The sequence below is a fragment of the Poecilia reticulata genome, chromosome 12 (genome assembly GCF_904066995.2).
Source record: "Poecilia reticulata chromosome 12, P_reticulata-male-v2, whole genome shotgun sequence".
Taxonomy (NCBI): domain Eukaryota; kingdom Metazoa; phylum Chordata; class Actinopteri; order Cyprinodontiformes; family Poeciliidae; genus Poecilia; species Poecilia reticulata.
In genome coordinates, this window is record NC_088841.1 from 26064687 (window position 1) to 26085683 (window position 20997).

General features: G+C 41.6%; 1 protein-coding gene and 1 pseudogene across 3 annotated transcripts; one reads left to right on the forward strand and one right to left on the reverse strand.

The window, feature by feature from the left end:
• Positions 1-3772: 3772 nt before the first annotated feature.
• On the reverse strand, positions 3773-13413 carry LOC145554136 (cyclin-I-like). Of its 2 annotated transcripts, none has more exons than XM_081613529.1 (10): positions 13267-13413; positions 11345-11504; positions 7998-8132; positions 7799-7873; positions 7567-7707; positions 6851-6976; positions 6678-6779; positions 5526-5664; positions 4945-5084; positions 3773-4610 (listed from the first exon to the last, which is right to left on the reverse strand). In XM_081613529.1, the coding sequence occupies exons 2-10, from the start codon at positions 11456-11458 to the stop codon at positions 4449-4451; spliced, it is 1134 nt and encodes a 377-aa protein (XP_081469655.1). In that variant the 5' UTR covers positions 11459-11504; positions 13267-13413; the 3' UTR covers positions 3773-4448. The 2 variants fall into 2 exon arrangements, with proteins under 2 accessions (XP_081469655.1, XP_081469654.1); XM_081613528.1 differs by having other exon boundaries at positions 7998-8195.
• Positions 13414-14709: 1296 nt separating this feature from the next.
• On the forward strand, positions 14710-19691 carry LOC145554137 (cyclin-G2-like; annotated as a pseudogene). Its single transcript, XR_014090179.1, has 7 exons — positions 14710-14981; positions 16901-17039; positions 17115-17252; positions 17678-17928; positions 18723-18801; positions 18891-18989; positions 19453-19691. The product of XR_014090179.1 is annotated as a cyclin-G2-like (transcript).
• Positions 19692-20997: the final 1306 nt, after the last annotated feature.

The window sequence follows — 20997 nt, forward strand, 5'->3', positions numbered from 1 at the left end:
TGTTTTTTATGCTTTTATATATTTTTATTTTTCCCATAAACAAAGTTTTTATGAAGTTAATCCAGAATAACCTGGAATATGTTTCTTTTTACATTGAATGAACGTCTGCTGGCTCCATTTTGTTTGCTTCGGTCTCGTATCTTTGGCCGCTCCGCCCGTTTCTAACTGTCGCATTTAGTTTCTGCAGCGGCTGAAAACAAAGGAAGGATTTTATCTCCGGTTTCAGTTTGATGTGGGAGGATAAATGTGTAAAAATCCTCCAGACGCCACGATCTCAGGTTTCACTCTGAAGCTGTGAATCAGAGTGAAAACTCTGCTCTGATTTTAACTGAGTTTTATACCAGAAACAATAAAAACTACATATTTACTAACATATTTAACGTCCCGTTTAATTTAGGGTTCAGGTTCAAAGATGCTTATAGAAATTAATTTCTGCTGGTTTTAACATGGTTACTTTTATTAGTTTTTTTTAATAAAAGTGTGGCGAAACTTTTACTTAGGTGCTTTTATTTTGAAGGAATAGTATTGATTCCTTCAAACCCTAACCTCTGATTGGTTGATCAGAGGTCAGGGTTTAAACTTCAGCTGGTTCTGGTTCTGTTCTGCAGACGACCATCAGAATGCTGCGCAGCAACAGAGTCTCCAGTCAGAGGCTTTATTAGAAACGCTGTGCACAGACTGCTACAGGAGATGCCTGCTGCATCTGTAACAAACTCAGTGAGTTAAACATGACAGAGTCTGTTGATCTGTTATTGTTTCTGCAAAACTTTTATCTTCTTAGAAATGAACAATCTGATGCTCTGTTAGCCCCGTTGGTAGCCTGGAACGTAGAGACGGTTCGATTCCTTTAAGTTAAAACACATAAAGTTCATCATAATCAGTCAAAATTCACAGTTTATGCTGAGAAAAACATGATTTCTGCTTAAATATGATGCTTTTTTAAATATGTTTTCACTCCAATTTCAGCTGAAATTTATGTTTCTGGTTTTTGCTTCATAACAGAGAAAATCAATATTAACTTCCATCTTTGTCACCTGACCAAACAAACACCAGACGACCGACCCACTAAACTCCCTCTAAATAATTAATAATGATTAAATAAATAAATAAATTTGATACATATATATAGTAAATATCGGCCCAGTACCACTTATTGACCCAAAAAAAATGTAAATTTAGTCACAATTTAACTTATTTTTTTCCACTATATTATTTCACAAACTAAATCTACGGAAGAGGATTAGGGCCACTGGGAAAAAAATGAAACAGTTCTGACTTTAATCTCAGAATTCTGAGAAAAAATTCTGAATTTTGAGAAAAAAAATCAGAATTTTGAGAAAAAGTCAGGATTCTGAGATTAAAGTCAGACCTTTTTTTTCCCCAGTGGCCCTAATCCTCCTCCGTACTAAATCAGATATGATTCTAAACTAAAAGCTGTTTGTTTTCATAGGAACCCTGAAGTGAAGCCGGATCTGCAGCCCGGCGTCCCGCCCCGATGTGTGATCATGTTGGGTCTGGCAGCTGTTTGCTCAGCGCCGTGTTGGTGTCAGGAACCGGTTCCACACCAACGGGTCAGAAACGTTCCTGTTTTTAGGTTTTGTCGTGATGTAAATAACAGATCAGATGTGGATTATTAATGAAACAAAACAAAAACACTGTTAGGAAAAGTGAAATTCCTCCTGCAGGACAAACAGACTCCAGGTCAGATTCAGACTGGAATGAGAGACGATTTGCAGCTTTTCTGATAAGAGCCTCACATTCCTGGAATCGATTCAGAAACGAGAAGGACAGAAACGAGAAGGACAGAAACGAGAAGGACAAACGGAGCGTAAACAACTCAGGTTTTCCTTCTCTGTCGTCAGTGAGACTCTGCAAGTCATGGAAAAGCAAAACCATCTGTGAAATTCAAACAATGAGAGGAATCTCAAGGTGTCATAAAAACCTGACTGGGACTTTGGAGCGTTAGCATTAGCGTTAGCATTAGCGTTAGCGCCTGTCACTGTGGGCAGACAGAGGAACAAACGCTGCAATCAGGAAGTCATCGGTTCCTCCTCCGACTTTAATAACGTTTTAAACCAGATTGAATCGCTGAAAACGGTCAGGAACGGTTTCCTGCCTGAACCTGTTGTTCAGTCAGATGCTTCATTTCTTCATTCTCCTCTGTGCTGCTGTCAGATTCTGAGAGATTCTGAACGAATCAAACACCCGGAACAAAAATACGTAACGAGATCCGACTGGTTTCATTTGAGAGAGAAACAAGAATCATAACAACATGATGCAGAACGCAGTGGGAGGCAGTTATTGTATTATATTTATTATTTAAAAATCATGTCACTGCCTGGCGCTACGGGTTGAACCAGCAGCAACAAAACCTGTTTCTGTAACGGCTGAAGATTTTCACTAAAAGTTACGTTAAAATATGGAGCAACATGTGATGACAGCAAATTAATATGTTTCAAAGATAATTTTTGACTTTTTCCCAAACGACAATAAATATCATTTACGTGTTTGACGGGTTGAAAGGTTGAATGTTTGGGTCAAAAATAATCAAATATAGATAAGAAACTTTCCTAACAGGTAAATCTCTTCACAGTGTGAGCAAGAAGAGACTTCAGTGATGTCACTTCCTGGGTGCAGAGGAAATTGAAAATTCTTTTCAGGTGACAGGAAGTGATTCTTTTGAACTGTCAGGAAGTGATTCTTTTGAACCGACAGGAAGTGATTCTTTTGAACTGTCAGCAAGTGATTCTTTTGAGCTGACAGGAAGTGATTCTTTTGAACTGTCAGGAAGTGATTCTTTTGAACCGACAGGAAGTGATTCTTTTGAACTGTCAGCAAGTGATTCTTTTGAATCGACAGGAAGTGATTCTTTTGAACCGTCAGGAAGTGATTCTTTTGAGCTGACAGGAAGTGATTCTTTTGAACTGTCAGGAAGTGATTCTTTTGAACCGACAGGAAGTGATTCTTTTGAACCGACAGGAAGTGATTCTTTTGAACCGACAGGAAGTGATTCTTTTGAACTGTCAGGAAGTGATTCTTTTGAACTGTCAAAATGTGTTCGGTGGGAAGCTAGCTGTGCTAAATCTTTTCAAATTCATCAAAAAATGCTAAAGCGCTAAATAATTAGCTCTGCTATCAGAAGCTCAGTAGAAATGTTCCCACCACTGTATTTTTATAACTTTTATCTAATTGTGTAAAATTTTAATTCTGCTGCTGTGATGAAACATTTTTCCCTCTTTGGAGAGTTCGGAGCTACGGGCGTGAAAAAATACACCTCTTTAAAAATTCAGTGTTTTTTATGCATTTATGGGTGAGAAAGTTATTTAACTACAAACAAATGTTAGAGATTAATTCATTAAACAAAATAAGTGCTTCCTGGAGGAGGTAAAAAGTTAGCACACCCTCCTTGCAGTGGTTAATATTTAGCTGAAATAACTTCAGTAAGAAGGTTCAAGAATTGGACTGAGAAGATGTTTAATAATTTCTGGGCTTTGACTAGGCCAACGGTGAATCTACTGGTGAGTTTTGGGTCATTTTTCTGCTTCAGATTAGAGCTTCAGGTTCTGATCATCCCCAGATCATGACACTTCCACCTCCATGCTTCAGTGTTGGAGCTACATTGTTCCAAACGCGACATGGCGCCCTCTGGTGGCTGTTCAAGGAATGACAGCTTCTTGCATTTTAAATGGACCCAAATGAAGGCCGAACTGGACTCGGTTTTGCTCTAAAATCACTTTTTGGCCTATTTAAATCAGAAGAAGAAGAGCAGGAGTCTCGTTGTAAGGTCTTTATTTAGCGTTCAGGGTCCCGGAGCAGCAGCTCCTCCAGCATGAGCAACAGAGCTTTTTACACGGAGGACAAATCATTTAAACAGGAAGTTAAAACGTCTTAAACGGGAGGGAACATCGTCTCCGAGAGCCTGGACACAAAGACGTCCATCCAGAGGAGGAGACGCTTCGTCCTGATTGGTCGACAAGCGGAGAGTCGTTGGCTGGGAAAGCAACAAAACACGTCTCATGCATTCACCTCAAGGAAACAGACTGGAAAAGAAAGACACGTTTTGGCAGGTTGAGTTTTAAATGTAACATGAATAAATGGCACCGAGCTGCTGCTCTTCCTCCTCTTCCTCCTCCTCTTCCTCTTCCTCCTCCTCCTCTTCCTCGGGGGAGGAGTCGCATTTTAGGAACCAACAAAAGAGGAAAACATGCAGAAAAACCCACAAATAGGGAAATTTTCACCATTAGCGACACGTTCAGGTTTTAAGGAAGCTTTATGTTTACATTTTTTTTTTTTTTTGAGTTAAACAATAATTACATCAGAAGCAGATTTTTTTTTTTTTTTTACATTTTGGATGTTTAGTTTTTTTTTTTGCTCTGTTTTCCAGCTGCAGGGGCTGATGGGACACCAGAACCCGGTGGGTCGGTCGGTCCGCCGAGCCGGTTCCCGTTCTACGAGGCGCCGACCGGCTGCAGAGGAGGGCAGGGGGAGGAGCCGCCGCTGTAAGCCCCGCCCCCGGCGGGCGGCGCCCCCTCGTGGACGACGGAGGTGGCGTCTTCGTTGTAGAGGCGCTTGATGCCGTCGTAGAAGTCGTCCACGTCCATCTGCTCCACCTAGAGGCAGACGGAGGTAATGCACAATTACATCATTGTTTTTTACCTAAAAACAACAAACAAAACAACCAGAGTGAAGTTGGTCAGGTGGTCAAACGTTTTACAGACTTTAATAAACGTTTCCAGAGGTCAGAGGTCAACCAGCCAATCCACTTTTACAAATCAAATGAAACATTTGTGCAGCAAAACATTTTACTTGTGCCGTTATAATAATAAGATTTAAAGGGAAAAAACGTTTCCAGAGGTCATTGATGTAAACTAATTGATTAATCCTGTAAATGGTTGACCTTTGATGACCTTCGGAGCCATTTGTGAACCAAACTCCAGGGCTCACCTTGCGCTTGGCGGAGGCTTTGCAGCGCAGCGGGGCTTTGTGCAGGTGGCTCAGGCGTTTCGGGGAAGGGGGCGGAGCTTTGCTCTCCTCTCCAGCCGTCTGAGGCGGGGCGGGTTGGTCCCTGGAGGTCTCCATGGTGCCTGGACCAAAGCAGACCAAGAAGAAGAGCCACATTCACACCACGTTATGTGATCGGTCGTATTTACGGTGGCTCACTGGGGCCATAGAGGTAAAAAAAAAGTGACATTTTTCAGTTTTTAAAAGCCTTTAGACGACAGGAAGTATTGGTTCATTTGCATCTTTTAATGTTTTTCTAACACTGAACAAAAAGAGGCTTAATTAGTTAAAGAATCACAGAATCTGTTAAATGTGATTATTTGTTCATCAGATTAATTGATTAATCGCAAGAACAACCAATTAATCATCCAAATAATCAATTAACCTGCAGAATAAATACGTATATTTTTATTTTTTCCAGACTTCATTGTCATATTTGAGGCTCTAAACCAGTTTGTTTCATTGGCCCGAGGCTAGAAGAGGTTCTGCATGGTTCTTCTGGACCGGTTCTGGAGGGAACCTACCCAGCGGGCGGCGGCGTGCCGGGGCGGCGAGCTGCAGGGGGTGGTAGATGTAAACGGTGTTGGGAGGCAGGGAAGCTCTGGGAGTGGACAGGCTGCGTGAGACCAGCTCTCTGCTGCGGATCAGCGCCGAGCTGTCCATCTGGGAGGAAGAGGAGCGGGAGAGGAAGAGTTACACCTGGTCGCCACGGCGACGCAGAGGGACTTAAGGACGTCTGCTCTGATTGGAGGATTCAGACTGAGATGGAGAAGGATTTTAGTCGGGCAGATTCAGAGGCAGCTAAACAGATTATAATGGTTAAGAGGAGGGAAGGAGACAAGGAAGGAGGGAAAAGAGAAGGATGGAGGGAACGAGAGAAGGATGGAGGGAAGGAGAGAAGGAGGGAAGGAGAGAAGGAAGGAGGGAAAAGAGAAGGATGGAGGGAACGAGAGAAGGATGGAGGGAATGAGAGAAGGAGGGATTAAGGAAGGAAGGAGAGAAGGAAGGAGGGAAAAGAGAAGGATGGAGGGAACGAGAGAAGGATGGAGGGAATGAGAGAAGGAGGGATTAAGGAAGGAAGGAGAGAAGGAAGGAGGGAAAAGAGAAGGATGGAGGGAACGAGAGAAGGATGGAGGGAATGAGAGAAGGAGGGATTAAGGAAGGAAGGAGAGAAGGAAGGAGGGAGAGAAGGAAGGAGGGAACGAGAGAAGGATGGAGGGAACGAGAGAAGGAAGGAAGGAACGAGAGAAGGAAGGAGGGAACAAGAGAAGGATGGAGGGAACGAGAGAAGGAGGGATTAAGGAAGGAAGGAGAGAAGGAAGGAGGGAAAAGAGAAGGATGGAGGGAACGAGAGAAGGATGGAGGGAAGGAAAGAAGGATCTAGGGAATAAAAGAAGGAGGGATGAAGGAAGGAACAAAAGGATGGAGGGAACAAAGAAAAGATGGAAATAAAGGATAAAAGAAGGAAGAGGGAAGGAAATATGGGAGGAAGGTCAGACTAAAGAAAAGAAAATTATATTAAATATTTTAGGGAATAAAATCTGGAAACTTAATTTTTTTTAATTTGGTCTAAATTGATCTCCATCTGTTCCGGTTCATAACCTTTGACCTTCACTCCTCTGCTGTCTGGCTTCACGGCTTCATGAGCCTCTAGCTTCGTTGTGATGAAGACTCACCTGAGCCTTCCTCAGCAGGTCGATGGTGAGCGCCAGCCAATCAGGACAGCAGGTCTCCAGGTCCAGGCTGACCAGGGCCAGGGCCAGAACAGAGCCTCTGAGCTGCAGATCAAATCAGACCCAGTCAGTCAGAACCAGCCGCACACCAACAGGAAGCGGCGCCGGGCGCCCACCTGCATGAGGGCGTGGTCGGCCAGGCAGGTGTAGAGGCGGCGGGTGAGGAGGCAGAGGTGCTGGGAGCGGTTCAGCCCGGCGGAGTCCAGGAAGCCGGAGTGAGACGCCGTCACCGTCGCGTGGAACTGAGGCACAAAGCAGAGCTGTTCACATTTCCTGCCACCGGGTGGCACTGCTGAGCCGATTCAGTCTCTCATCTACTTTAATCTATGAAATACAAACTGAATCAATACTGTATTTTTGATGTTTAATCAGAGGCTGAAACAACTTTTACCCTCTAAAGAAACCAGGAAACGAGCAGAAATTTATTTTAGAATTCAATTATTCACAAGATTAATCAGATTAATCTGTTATTCAGACTTAAATGAAGATTTTTCATTTAACCGCTCAAGTCTTTTTTACGCAACATGGAAAAAAAAATGCAAATAAAGAAATAATTCAATTCCTTTTTTAAATGTTGCTGCCTGAACTGCAACAAGACTAATTTAGTGAACGGCTGTTTTTAACCGATTAGGGTTTAGAAGGCAAGAGGCCGCTGCCAAGCCGAGTCAGCAGATTCACGACAACAACTAAAACACCCAGTCAGAATTTAACCTTTTCATGAATCGTTACATTACTTCTATGACTGATTAATCACGATGAATCTGATTAATCGTTTCAGCTCTAAGTGTGTGTGTGTGTGTGTGTGTTGTGTGTGTGAGTGAGAGACACGTACGATGTGCAGGAAGTCCAGAGCGGTGGCGGTGTGCAGGTCCCAGTCCAGTTTGTCCAGGATGAGTCTCTCCATCCTCAGGATCTCCGACGGAGAGCAGCCGCAGTTACTGGAGGCAGCCAGCTCCTTCAGAGAGGGAACACACTGAGACACACACACACACACACACACACACACGGTTAGCCTCCCCTGCCGTTCCTCCAGCGGCGCTGCCCCCGGTGATGAAGGCTTTTACCTCGTCCTCCTCGCAGGTCTTGGCAGCCAGGAAGAAGCAGGCGACGGCGATGCAGCGCAGATACTTCGGACGGACCTGAGAACCATTAATCGATCGATGGAAGGAAAACACAGAGGTTTTGAGTATTTATTGTCGATATAGTTTTGACCTAACACAGATGTTCTGGTACCAGAACCAGGTTGTGTTGTTCTTCCGGTACCTTGATGGGAGCCAGGAAGCGGTCCAGGATGCTAACGGCTAACACCAGGGTCTCCGGGTAGAGCTGCAGCCGGCCGTGGAGCTCCGTCAGCCAGCGGACCGCCTCGTCCCGCTGCGCCGGGGAGACGTCTGCGTCCTGAAACCACAGGGACAGGTTACCATGACGACGGCCAGGCTTCCATCTTCCCCACTTTGGAGACTTAAAACGACACAAATGAACCGAAAAGACGACATTTAAATTCACTATTATATGATCTGATTTTTTTTATGGAGTAAAATAAAATATGATTTAATTTTATGTTTCACTGGTCTGAAAAAAAATCTGTAATTTAACAAAAAGATTTTAAAAACTTGGTTTAACATATAAAATATAAGCAGATCAATAAAGAAAAATAAGTTTTTTAAATTAAATTCAAAACTTTCTCACCAAGTCTTCTGACATTTTGCAAATGAAAATAATTTTGCTAATTTTACTGAACCTAAAACAGAAAAAGTTTAGATTTATCTTTAAATTTTTTGAATCCTTTTATCAGGTGTATGAATACATCTGGTTTCAACTGTTAATGTTTTCAAAATTCACCTTTTTAATCAAACGTTACATTATGTACAGACCTTAAAAACAACTCATTGAAGTTCAAGGATTTTCAAGAACTTTTAAGGATTTAAAGTATGAAGCCTTCCTGTGGGGTCAGAAGGTCAAATGGACCGGACAGAAACTTTAACTTCGTTTGTTTATTAATGGACGTAAACGACAAGCGAGAAGAAGAGTTAAAACAGGGCTGTTCAAAGTGTGGCGCGGGGGCCGTTTGTGGTACCTTGAAATGATTTTGTTCGGCCACAAATAAAAACTGGGGGAAATTTGGCCAAGAAAACAGGAAACAGGTGAGAACCCAAAAAGTTAGAAATTTTTCTTTTATCTTCTTAAAGCAACAGTGAAAGCATTTTTATGTTTGGATCTAAAATGGATATTCAAACTTCTTTTATTTTTATTTTTAAAACCAGATAAATTACAGCAAACTAAGTTTTCACTTGGAATTTAACGACTTTGGTTTGGAAACAGTAGTTGAGTTAAGGCGTGTCCAGGATCTGACAAAACGTCTGAAGCAAACAGGTGACGCCACGAAGCGCAGACAGGGTGAGACCAGCTGATCGAACACAAACACACACCCTGTCAGCTGGTTTGTTCTGTGACTCAAGTGTTTTTTGCTGCTTTCTGAATGTGTGTCACGTCTGAGAACTGCAGGTTTTATTTCTGTCTTTTGTGAAACGCTGAGTCGAAACGCCGCCCAGACTCACGTGACCATGGCAACCGAGCAATTCGTCAACAGTTTAACAATCGTTTCGCAACTTTAGCCTCACGGTTTGGAAACACGTCACACCTCATGGAGACTGAAAAAAATAAAACATTTTTAAGGATATGATTCTCTGTGGTTGGTTGGTTTTTCATAAACCGGTGAATGAATAGACGGTATTTATGGCATTTATGGTATTTCATATTTAGAAAGTGGGTTGGAATGTTGGTTGTGTTTTGCTTTCGATTCCTAAACCAACTCTATTTAAAAAGCACTTCAAAGAAACAGCAGCCATTTACTAAAACCAGCTGCACAACCAGAATGACTAGAATAAATAAAACACAATAGAAATACAATACAAGAAAACACAGAGAGAAGAAAATCTAAATAAAATGATTCCCTCCCGTCTGTTCCTCCATTTCTGGATCCAAATAAATCCTCAAAACATTTACAAGTTTGTTAATTATAAAACTCGAGAGAAACATTTCAAGACATTAATTTTAATTAATACATAAAAAATTTAACAGAATTTATTTATTTATTTTTTTACTTTTGTAAAAGTTTTGACGGAACCTTTTTATTTGTACGTTTCTGGTACATCCGTAAATCTGACGCACAAGCGACATCCGCTAACAACAGTGATGGAAAAAACTTCTCTGTTTTAATTTCTGCTTCTAAAAACGATCTGATTGGTTCCCATAAAAGACTGTTCAAGTTGTGCTAAAAGGAGTTAGCCTATCAGCGAAGCTATGCTAGCCTAAAACAGCAATAACAGGGATAGGGTTTGGGTATGCTAGCTCAAAATAGCATCTCAATTCTAACGGTGTAGCAGCTAATGCAACCCATAAATGTTTTAGTGTTTTATTCAGAACCTGAACAACAAACTGGAGGTTTGGACTTTAGCATTTTTCAGAGTTTAGTGTCTCTGTAAAAGTTAATAAAGTTAAATTTGTTTACAGAGACGCCTGGGAGCCGCTGCTGCCTCTATTTCTCCTTTAGTCAAAAACAACAAACAGAAACTTTGACCAAAGTTGACTTTGACCTCATATGGATGCATCTGCATGTATATGACAGAGAGAGTCGACGCTTCCTTCTTGTGTCGTTTTACGGTTTCACAACTGAAAGGGAAGAAAAAGCAGAAATGGGTTTGTTTTTGACGTCGTTCAGGTTTTTCCCTGAAAACCGACTGAAATCAGTGACGTAAAAAAATCCCAAAATGAAGCCAGAAACGGTTTCCACAGTGGAAAATCTCTCTGACTGGTTTGAGACCCAGTAACCAGATTTAAATAAAATTTACTGTTAGGAGTATTTTTTACTATGCTGTAGTAAAAATTCAGTTTTATTATGAAGTATTTCTGCTCTTGAGTAAAATCTCTGGATTTTCTTCCCACTGAATGAAAAACAAACATGTTTCAACCAAAAACTCACAAACACAGAAACACACCTGCAGTTTAGTTAAAGTTATTTAGTGAAAGAAACTGATATGGAAAAATTCATTTTGCCATTTTTTTTTTTTACTTAATGAATTATCATCATTTTGGTTCTTAAAATACTACTGAACTTATATTTTGCTCTGTCTGATGATGTATCAAATGACTGATAATTTAATCAGTTACTCAGTAAACTTTTTACCAAATATGTTTTTACTCTTACTTGAGTAATTTCTTGGACGATACTTTTTACTTTTACTTAAGTAAAATATATTGAAGTACTGCGATTGTTACTTGAGTAGTTTTTGGGGACTCTGTTGTTAGAGCACCTGAAAAAAGAAAACCAACTTAAAAGTATCTTTTCAGCAAGAGATAGAAGTCAATAATTTCTCAGTATTGATGTTTGTTTCATTGGCAGATTATTTCACTAGTAATGTGGGAAAAATGTCTTGTTTTATGTGAATAGAAGTTTTTTTTAAATCAAATTTAAGGTGTTTTTAAATAAAACAAGCTCAGATTTCTTGCTGAAAATGTACTTATAAGTTGTTTTTGTGTCATTTCTGTAGATATTCTCTCTGGAAACGTGTTAACATGTATAGTTTCTGCAGTTTTTCGCCGGTCCTGACCTGGGAGGTTTGCTTCTTGGCCACGTAGCCCCTCCACGTCTGGGCTTCCCTAGAGGCGGCCTTCTCCAGGAGAAAAGACAGCCTCTGGCGTCCCCAGGGTTGGGCGAACTTCATCCTGGCCTCCCCGGGTCGAGCCGACCTCCCCACTGGATACAGCTACCTGCACACACACACACACACATACTTGTATTTCCCAAAACGTGAGGACTTAGTTTTGCGAGTGACTAGGTGGTTACACGTGGGGACACAACTTTCTAAATGAGCTAGACTCTGTTTTAGGTTTTGATTTTTTTCTTTAGCCTTCCATCGTGTTATAATTTCATTCCCTCATCAAAACCAGACCTGGAGTGTTGCTTTGATTCTTTCACATACGTTTGAAGAATCCTTCAATCTCCATGGCAACCATTCAGCTGTGCAAAACGCCTGGGTGGGCCTAGCCCCATCTTCTAAACTCAGTTCCTTCAGACTAGCCAGCAGCAATTAGCAAACACCTGCTGAGCTCATTATAGAAGCTGCTGCTCAGTGAAACGCTGGTATAAATGACTTAAGGGTTAATAAAGGCAGAGTTTCAGAGAGAGCAGGAGTTTCTTAAAGAGACAGAGGTCCAATTTTAAGGCATTGAATTACTAAGTTAAATATCTTTTAAGTCATATTTGTTATATGTGGCATTTTTAAAACAATCGAAGGTGACAGTTAGTTGATTATGCTATAATGCCACTACATATTACTGCCCCATTCATTTTTGGAAATTCATTTTACATGGGAAGCCAAACTTACTTGCCTCCATAAAGGTCTCAAAATCAGCCATTGTCCCCATTTGCTCTTGATGATTTCAGACAAAAAAAAAGTCCAACATTGGAATCGCCAGGTCAGGATCTTTAAAGATTGGTAATCGGACAGAAAATTGTAATCGGTGCACCTTTAAATCAAACTGATTTGAAAACATAAGGCCGTGGTTTTGCAAGTCAAGTAACGGCTGTAAACATGACATCCTGGACTGGTGATGTTTATAATGGGAAACATAAAATGTTATGACAATTTTGACCTAAATATCTAATAAAAGTAATAAATTAACCAGAAAAATGGGTAAAATATTAATTACGAAACTGAGGCTGAAGGGCAAAATCTAAAATGTTTAAATATGGAATTTCTGAGATTTTTATATTTTTTTCCTTTCAGAGGCTTCAATGTAAGAAAATCAGTTTTTGAATATCCGACACATCGCTGTGCTAAAGATACATTCGTTTCAACATCTGACACCATCATAGTTGAACAAAAATATGGTAATTTGTAAAGTTATTCTTCAAACTTTGCTGCATTATAACCGCAAAGATACAGATCAATATTTTTAATCAGTTTTTACTGACATTCAGCTGCAAAATGTTCATTATTACAAAACATCCAAAGCTCAGTCAGACTGAGTCCAGACCTAAATGAAAATTTACTTTGACTAGGTCATTCTAAGACTTGATCTAAATCACCCTATAATATCTTTGGATGGATAATTGGTCAAAAGGGTTGGATTTTGTCAACAAAAACGTAATAATTCTAGTTGCTAATTTTAAACAAAGCTTTAGAAACAGCCAGCGCTTGCTGACAGGTTGGAAAACACCTGGACGGTCCGACGGAAATTAGGGAAATTTCCAGATCTCAACAGACAGGCGCATTTGAAAATGAAACGAACTACTTTCTGGAATGCAGCTAATTTCACAGCGAAGCTAGCAGCTTGATGGCTAACGTCACGGACAACAAAAAGAAGATTTATTGTTTAAATATATTCTAGAAACAAAACTCAGAGCTTTCCGTTGGGGTGAAATAAAGGCGATCGGTTGCTATGTTGCAGTAATAAACACGAACACGACCACAGGGACATTTAAATGCCCGAGTCAGCGCCAGGAAGTAGACGGAGCCCGGCGTCTTACCTCCCCTGCGAAGCGGAGAAAACCACAGTTGGGTTTCATCCGGTCCTCTCGATCCAAGCAGGAAGAAAGACGGGTGGAATCGAGGACCCGGGCTCCGGTTTAGTCGTCCAATGTGAGTTTTGAGGGTAGAAGGGTTTGTAAATAAATATATAAAAAAAAAAGAACGGAATATAGACGGGATACGTCTACTTCCGAGGAGGGGACTGGGAGAGAGAGGGAGCGGATGAAACCCGCCCCCTACGGCCAGAGCTAACGCGAGAAACAATCGCACCTTCTGTTTGTAGTTCATTGTTATGTAACGATGCCACTGTAAATAAGGCGTTACATTTGTACAAATACAGATTTTACCTTCTGTTTCACACGCTCACAGCGCACAGACACTAAATATAGAGAGCAGATAAAAAGAGCAAATATGTACATTTATGTACGCGGGTTAGCATGGTGGAAAAGTACTTTTTATTTGTTCCATAACATTTGTGGAACAAAAACAGTCAAAAGTAAAATAATAATAAAAACAATGAAATCAAACAAAAGAGTTCAGTTATTTTCTTTATTAGTTTTTCATTTGTTAGTTTATTTATTTTTTTTTATAGGAAACATGCCATTCACCCAAAACTTTAAAAAGATGTTGCATGTTTGCTGTATCAAAACCGACATTTCGTTTTCATATTCATTTGGACTCAATTGCACAAATTTATTCTCAGTTATAAAAACAGGATTTCTTTCAAAATGCTTCCTATATTTAACTACCAGCTGATTTAGTTCAGTAAAACCTCTAGATAGATGTGGGTCTATAATTATAAAGTATTTGTTATACATAAACAAATACTTTGTGTTGTATTTAACGTTTTATTTAAGTATTTCGGAATATTTTGGTAGTAAATTGATAGGCTTCTTCAGAATTGCTGTAACACAAACATCTACAGATGTTTCCTACCCACAGATATCAACTTCTACGTTATTTATCTCATTGTGAAATTAAATGTGACTCAAAAACTCAATTTCTATCTGAGATTATTAAAGTATTTCAAATTGAAATGAATTAAATGGGTAGTGTTTCGCTTTAATTAGCTTTGAAAGGCTCTTCTGACATTTTAAACATAATTTTACATAAGTCAGCTTTATCAGAGTCCGAAAGAAGTCAATAAGTGTCTCAGCTGATTACAGAAGTTGTTTTTGAGATTAATACCCAGTTTGGTTGATAACAGTTGTTAAAAAGCTGTCAAATACAACTACGTAATGTCCTGATTACGTCAGGAGCATTTATTTCCCTAGACCAATCAGAATGTAGAATTTTGGGCGGACTATTTGAAAACAACAAGTGGCCGGTTGCTGATTGGCTAATGGAAAGGTCAGTCACAGGGGGTGCGTCTAGCCGAAGAGCTGTTAGATTTCTGTCACTCTTAATATTCCTCAACAGATGATACACCTAGAGGAAACATATGGATATATTAGATCGAACTAAAGTGAAAAATCTTAGTAAAATGTTCGTTGCAACCGTCGATTTATGCGATTAGCCCTTAAAATGAGGCGGTTGCTAACGTCAACCAAGGCTGTGATTGGTTGTTGCGGTTTTGCTAGGACATGTGGGCGGGGCTTGTCTGAACATCAACAAAAGAGAGGAAAGAGAAAGGAGGAGTAGAAAAGAGGAGAGAAGGCTGGAAGGAATAAACGACAACAGACGACAGATATGTGGCTTTAACCAGAAATAACAGGTAGGAGAACTATTTTAAAGTGTTTTCCAGCTTTTAACTCGTCCTGACACCAAGTTGTTACGGGATAATATTCGGTTTTAAACCACAGGAAGAATAGATGGCCAACAACCGTCTTTTAGCTACAGACATTTTACAGATAATATAAAGATATTAATGCTGTTCAAACGTTACCAAGCTGTAGTTATGCTGTTATTCCTACAACCGAAAATAACTCCGGAAAGGCTACGAAGATGGTTTCCGATTCAGAGCCTCGGTAAAGGACTATTCCGCAGCGTTTTACAAATCTGGAGCATTTTATATCTGTATTTTTTTACATCTTCGTTGTGTTGGTAAATAATCAAACATAAACCCAGCTTCAGTTTTATTTTCTCTGTAAACCACATCCAGCCTCAGAGTTTAACACTTTTAATCTGCTTTAAATTGAAGTTATGTTCCTTAATTTAAATACAATTTATACCTGTGAAACCTTTGTTCTGCGCGTGAAATGCAAAAATAATAAATTAATTTTGAACACTAAATTCCTCTTAATATAATCTCTATTATTTTGCAGTTAAATACATTTAACACAGACCTGTGCAACATTAAATTATGATGCAATTTTTTTCTACTTTTTGTGGAAAATTAAATAATGAAGGTTTCCTGGACAACCACAGAACAACTTGATCTGTTATTAGTCAAGAATATAACTTAAAAGATCTAATTTTCCTGAATTTGAAGCCAGTAGATCTTAAATCTTTATGAAAAAGAGTGAAATTCTCCTTTTTACTTTGTATGTTTACGTGACCGAACCGGAAGCCAACTTCGGCGTCCTCCATCTGGAATCTTGACATACATTCTCCAGTTTCCAAATATTAAAGGATATTTTTCCCACATTTTCTGTCAGATTTCTGTTAAATGTTCCGATAATGAACTAAAATGTGTGAATGTGGCTGTTTTAGAAGTGCGTGGATGTGGATATGTGTGTTAGAAGCGGTTCCCCTCCCCCCGCTCCGACCAGAGGATTTAAAAACGCAAACAAACGGTTCGAGCTCAGTTCGACGGTAACGGTCCACTTTAACGACCCAAACCCGGCCGGTTCGGGTTTTCTGGTTAAACTACAGGGGGAAACGTCTGAAAAAATGCAGATTTCTGTTTGTGGGTCAAACTGAGAGGCGTCTACCGAGGGAAACCTGACACCGGAGCCCAGCTCCAGCTGGGGGAAGTGGGCCGGGTTCGGGCTCCCTGCCGGGGCCAAGAGGCCGATCAGTGACAGGGTTACATCACAGCACAGCCCCGGAACACAAACCGGGTTCTACCCGAACCTGAAGCCTTACTAGGAGGTCAGAAACAGTTTACGATTGGAGATCTGAAAAGTGCGGAGTGCTTTTTTTGTTTTTAGGAATTCAGTTTTACATAATGAATGCAGGGGAAATCACAAATTATGGATCACAGCGTCATTGTATGGCGATATGGACTTGCATTTTAAACAGCATATTCTCTGGTACTATTGTAAAATCAATTAAAGTGACAATAAAACCTAAGTATTACTATTTTTTTTTAGCTAATACGGCTGTGACTGTGTTACAGCAGTTATAGCCCCACAAATACAAATACTGTTGTAGAAAAACATTCCTATTGTAGTACACTTTTTTAAAACAACATTCACACAAAGTGTGATTAGTACCAATAAACCGCAAACAGTAACAACATTTAATCATATTTTCAAATTTATTAACACTTTTTTAGAACAAAAAAAAAATACAGATAGTTTTGACTTCTTTTTAACATCACTATTTAGGATTTATCATGACCGATGAATTAAAATTGTCATGATAAACCAAACGATGAATGGGACTCTTTTTAGCTTTTTACAGAAGCTACAGGGAAGCTACTATGCTAGGCTACGCTAAAGGTTAAATGACCTTCTCTTTTCCTTGCAGTGTCTGAACTGTGGTGGGAAAACGAACCGTGAACATGGATGCCGTGCGGCTGATGAAGGAGCTGAGGGTGAATTATGAGCAGGAGGCCAACTTTCTGCCCAGAGAGACGGGTCTGAACCTCATCGTTTCTGCCCAGCAGGTGAGAAACGCGTCCGTCCGGTAAAGTCCAGAGAAACTCTGCTGTGAGATGCTCTAAACTGTCTTTGCCCCCCAGAGCGGCGGCCAGATCACAGCCAGGAGCCGGGATGTGACCGTGGAGGATCTGTGGAGCCTGACCAGCTTCTTCGGCTACAGCACCCAGAGCTTCGTCCAGGCCGTCAGCCTGCTGGACAGATTCCTGGCCATGATGAGGGTACGACCGACCGCCCAGTCCAGAAAATTACTGGGAAAATCTTTAAACTGTGGATACAAGCATTAGCATGCTAACTCCTCTGGTCGTGTGTTTTTCATATTAGCCACTTGAATTTCAGGGTGACGGCCATTTTTTAAATTTTATGTTTATGATTAGCATAGCAAAGTTTTTGGCTAGCTGTGCCCACCACTTGCAATAACTACGGCTGAGTTTAGTTCAGATTTTTCACTACAACCATGGCGGCCATTTTGAAAAGTGTCAAAAAAGGAAACACAAGATGATAATCTGTGAAATATTCTCAAATTTAGTACAAAAATTTGTTTTCCTTGACAACCATGGCGGCCATCTTGAATTAGTGGCTAATGGTGAAATCTGTGTAAAGTTCTTCCATCGACGTGTGAAAGATTTTTCTGAATGTTCTCCAGGTCCAGCCCAAACACCTGTCCTGCGTCAGCCTCAGCTGCCTCCACCTGGCGGCCAGAGTGACGGAGGCGGAGTGCGACCAGACGCCGGCCGACGAGCTCATCCGCATCGGCCAGTGCCGCTTCACCGTGTCCGACCTCAGCCGCATGGAGAAGATTGTCGCCGAGAAGCTGCGCTTCAAATCCAAAGCCGTGACCGCCTTAACCTTCCTGCAGCTGTACCACCAGATCACGCTCACGCACGCCACCTACAGGTGAGGCGCAGGCTGCAATCGCAACCGTTTCAGTCAACAGCTATTCTGCAGATTAAGCGGTTATTCTGATGATTAATCGTTATTCTGTCAATTAATCAAATGGGAAAATGGTCGCATCCTGCAGATTTTTCATTTAATCACTAAAGCGTTTTTCTGCAATATTTAGAAATGCGTTGAAACATGCAGATAAAGAAACAACTAAGTCAGAATCAGCTACAGCCTCCATAAAAGCCTCATCGGTGCATCAGTGCCGGGTTCGGGTCAGAGCTGCTCCCTGTTTGAGGGTAAAGCAGGGCAGCCGGCGATAAGGCCGGTCGTTCAGCCGTCTGCAGCCGCTTACGCAACGCGGCTGCTTCCAGTCTGCAGAGGTCGAACACAAAGTTCAGTTCCAGTCTGTTTACAGTTTACACTGTCAGCTTGTTGACCTGAGAAGAAGCATAAAAATGTCCAGATTTCTTCTGCAGTCGGTTTATTTCATGAATTTCGCCTCCAAAAGTCGGATCAGCTGTGAGGAACATCACCAGGTTTAGATCTGTTATGGCAACGAATGTTTCTGGAGTTATTATGATTAAATGACAGAACTGTTGCTCTGAGACCATTTTCTGGATAATATAATGGAAGAACACATTCAGGGAGACCAAACTTTAAATTCTAGTGAATATTTTAACCTGTAAAATGCTGAAGGCTCATTAGAACATCAGTTGTTTTCCTCATGTGGTTGAAGGTTTGAGCATCTTGAGATGCCAGATGTGCAGAAAGTCGTCGTGACTCTGATGTGGTTTGGTTGTGAACAGGAAGGAGACGCTGAGTCTGGAGAAGCTGGAAGCTCAGCTGAAAGCCTGTCTGTGCCGGATCTCCTTCTCCGAAGCAAAGGTAGGACGAGCCGTCGGTCCCGCCGAGCCCCTGTGGGTCTGACCGCACCGAGGTTCTGATCCGGCCCGTCTGTCTGTCTGTCCCTGCAGCCGTCCGTCCTGGCCCTGGCTCTCCTCAGGCAGGAGATGAAGAGCATCCAGTCAGACGACATGCTGGAGATCGCCTTCCACATCCAGAGACACCTGAAGGTACGTCCAGGAAACCGGATCTGACCGGGTCTGACCGGGTCGTTCCTCCTGATGTGTTCTTGTGTTTATATCAGAACATCCTGGGTTTATTATTCCTAATCGATCGTCTTGTAGTTCATCTGTTAGTGAAACTGGAGGATTTATTGCTGTTAAATGTGTATTTAGTTGTCAGATCAGTCAGGAAACGTTACAGAACATGATGTGATGGTTTTCTGCAGCCGTAAATGATGTTTATGTGACGTTAAAGTGAAACTGGCTGGCGGCACACGGAGCCGCAGAGCTCGCTTTCCTGGAACACGGAGAAACTTTCTGTCTCTGGAATTCCCTGAATTCCGCCTGCAGGCTCTGAGCTGCAGGTCGGGTTTTAACCTGCCGACCCGAACAAAACGGCCCGTTTCCGTTCACAGCTCTTCAGGAAAGCCTCGGTTCTGACCGGCCGTTTCACCCGCTGTCTGGGTTTCAGATTCCCGACGCGGAGCTGCAGCGGTGGAGCGAGCAGGTGGCCCGCTGCCTGTCGGACTACGCCTCGCCAAGTGCAGCAAGCCCAACCACCGGAAGCTGCAGTGGATCGTGTCCCGGCGGACCGTGCAGAACCTGCACAGCCACCGCAGCGTCCCGGAGCTGCCCACCATCCAGAGGGCTGCTGGGACGAGAGCGAGAGGTGAGGGAGCCCAGGGATCACTGTGAACCGGTCCACCGCCGGCGCCGAGCTCCACCCGGACGGTGGGAACACCGTCAGCCTCATGAACGCTCGGCGCCGGCAGCAGCTGTGAGGGAGACAGTTTGGTGCGTAAATATCGAAGCTTGAATCGGTCCTACAAAAAAATCCAACGTGTCGGAACCGAAAAGCCCGGTTAGTCAGCCCGAAGTAAACTACGTTTATTTATTTCTCTCTGCTGGTTTTTAGTGTCGTTTCCCCCGTTTTTAACTTTTTGTTGAATATCTTTCCATGTCGTCGCTCGTTGTTTGAGAAGAATGACGTGAAAAAATAATAAATAAGAAAATACCTCGTTTATGAAATTAGGTGAAAAATCTTCAAGCTTAAATGAAGGGAATATAAAGTTCAATGTTTACTAATAACCTCAATATAAATTATCATTTTAAAGGTTAATCAGTTTTTGCACTTTAAATTCTGTTTTATATTTAGGCCCGAGCAGCTAAGCGCTGCGAAGGCCTATTGCGCTGCGAAGGCCTATTGTAATCGTGCTGTAAATTATTATTATTAGGCCCGAGCAGCTAAGCGCTGCGAAGGCCTATTGTAATCGTGCTGCGAAGGCCTATTGTAATCGTGCTGTAAATTATTAGGCCCGAGCAGCTAAGCGCTGCGAAGGCCTATTGTAATCGTGCTGTTTATTATTAGGCCCGAGCAGCTAAGCGCTGCGAAGGCCTATTGTAATCGTGCTGTTTATTAGGCCCGAGCAGCTAAGCGCTGCGAAGGCCTATTGTTTTTCAAATGTTTATTTTTAGGCCCGAGCAGCTAAGCGCTGCGAAGGCCTATTGTTTTTCAAATGTTTATTATTTTTTTTTTTTTTTTTTATTTTTCTTCTGTCAAATGAATTGCCTTTTTGGGGGCTTTAACATATTCAAAAACTCACCAAAATTGGTAGGCCCATAGAGACTGTGAAAAATTTACGTATTTTAAGGTCCGCGCAAAAATCGCAAAAAAAATGGCTCAACAGCGCCCCCTAGAAATTTTCAAAAGACCCTTTCCTATTCACTTACTTTATTGTAGAGACTTGAAATTTGGTACACTTGTAGAACTCCCCAAGCCACTCAGAATTTATAATTGTTCTCATAGTGTATGTCAAACAGGAAGTCGGCCATTTTGGATTGAATTTCCAAATTTCACCCCATTTTGGCCGTTTATAGCCTTCGCATTTGATCGAACTCCTCCTAGGGCTTTTGATGGATCGGCTTCAAACTTGGTCAGTTGGTTCAGAAGGCATGCCCGATTAAAAGTTATCAAAACGGTGAGTTTTCGTGCATGCGTGAGGGGTGATACTAGGGG